This window comes from Mus pahari, chromosome 6, assembly GCF_900095145.1.
Source record: "Mus pahari chromosome 6, PAHARI_EIJ_v1.1, whole genome shotgun sequence".
In the NCBI taxonomy this organism is placed as follows: Eukaryota; Metazoa; Chordata; class Mammalia; order Rodentia; family Muridae; genus Mus; species Mus pahari.
In genome coordinates this window covers 40,585,411-40,586,585 of record NC_034595.1, presented here as the reverse complement: position 1 = coordinate 40,586,585, position 1,175 = coordinate 40,585,411, and the positions used below count along the sequence as shown (strand labels likewise).

At 43.6% G+C, this 1,175-nt stretch overlaps 1 protein-coding gene across 1 annotated transcript; it reads left to right on the top strand.

Annotated features, from left to right (window-relative positions):
• Positions 1 to 299: 299 nt before the first annotated feature.
• Positions 300 to 1,055, top strand: LOC110323342 (interferon alpha-1-like). Its single transcript, XM_021200511.1, has one exon. It carries the CDS (start codon positions 434 to 436, stop codon positions 1,004 to 1,006), a length of 573 nt encoding a protein of 190 aa, XP_021056170.1. The 5' UTR covers positions 300 to 433; the 3' UTR covers positions 1,007 to 1,055.
• Positions 1,056 to 1,175: the final 120 nt, after the last annotated feature.

Below are 1,175 nucleotides of genomic sequence, written 5' to 3'. Positions count from 1 at the left end.
ACTTTTTAAGCAATAAAAATAAAACAATAATTAATAATAATATCAATTTGGTTAGTGAATATAGAATATTTTCCAGAAAATTTTGATTTATATTAAATATATAATTTTCAAGTAAGGACAGATTATCAGTGCTGTAACAGTTAATGAAAATTCAAATTATGAAAAGTAATGTAAAAAGCTTTTGGTGAGGACCAGTGAAAGAGGAAGAAATGATGAAAACCACAGTGGTTTAGAAAAACACCCAGATGCAAGCAGAGAATGCGTTAAAGAAAGTGAAAAGACCATTGGAAAGTGACGGAAGGGCATTCAGAAAGTAGAAACTAGTGTTTGCCCTACTTAAGACACATCCACCCAAGATGGTCTTTAAAGAATCTAGAGGGGAAGGATCAGGACCAAACAGCCCAGAAGACCAGAAGCATTGGCAACATTAACCATGGCAAGGCTCTGTGCTTTCCTGATGGTCCTGGTGGTGATGAGCTACTGGTCAACCTGCTCTCTAGGATGTGACCTGCTTCAGAGTCATAACCTCAGGTACAAGAGAGCCTTGACACTCTTGGTACAAATGAGGAGACTCTCCCCCATCTCCTGCCTGAAGGACAGGAAGGACTTTGGATTCCCCCAGGAGAAGGTGGATGCCCAGCAGATCCAGGAGACTCAAGCCATCCCTGTCCTGAGTGAGCTGACCCAGCAGGTCCTGAACATCTTCACATCAAAGGAGTCATCTGGAGCTTGGAATGCAACCCTCCTAGACTCATTCTGCAATGACCTCCACCAGCATCTCAATGACCTGCAAGGCTGTCTGATGCAGCAGGTGGGGGTGCAGGAACCTCCACTGACCCAGGAAGACTCCCTTATGGCTGTGAGGAAATACTTCCACAGGATCACTGTGTACCTGAAAGAGAAGAAACACAGCCCCTGTGCCTGGGAGGTGATCAGAGCAGAAATCTGGAGAGCCCTGTCTTCCTCAGCCAAGTTGCTAGCAAGACTGAGTGAGGAGAAGGAGTGAGTCCTGAGGCAAAGGGTGGAGAGACCTCCCCTGGACTAGAACACTGCATCTCACTATATGAGCTCCCCTTTTAAAACTCTCATTACTTTCAGTATGAATACAATCAACCTGCCTAGATATTACAGCAATATTGAGTAGTTATTTTCTGTATGTATAACAAGTTTTATCT

Coding starts and splice junctions, on each gene's coding strand:
- LOC110323342 (XM_021200511.1), top strand. CDS start 434: ATGGCAAGGCTCTGTGCTTTCCTGATGGTCCTGGTGGTGATGAGCTAC.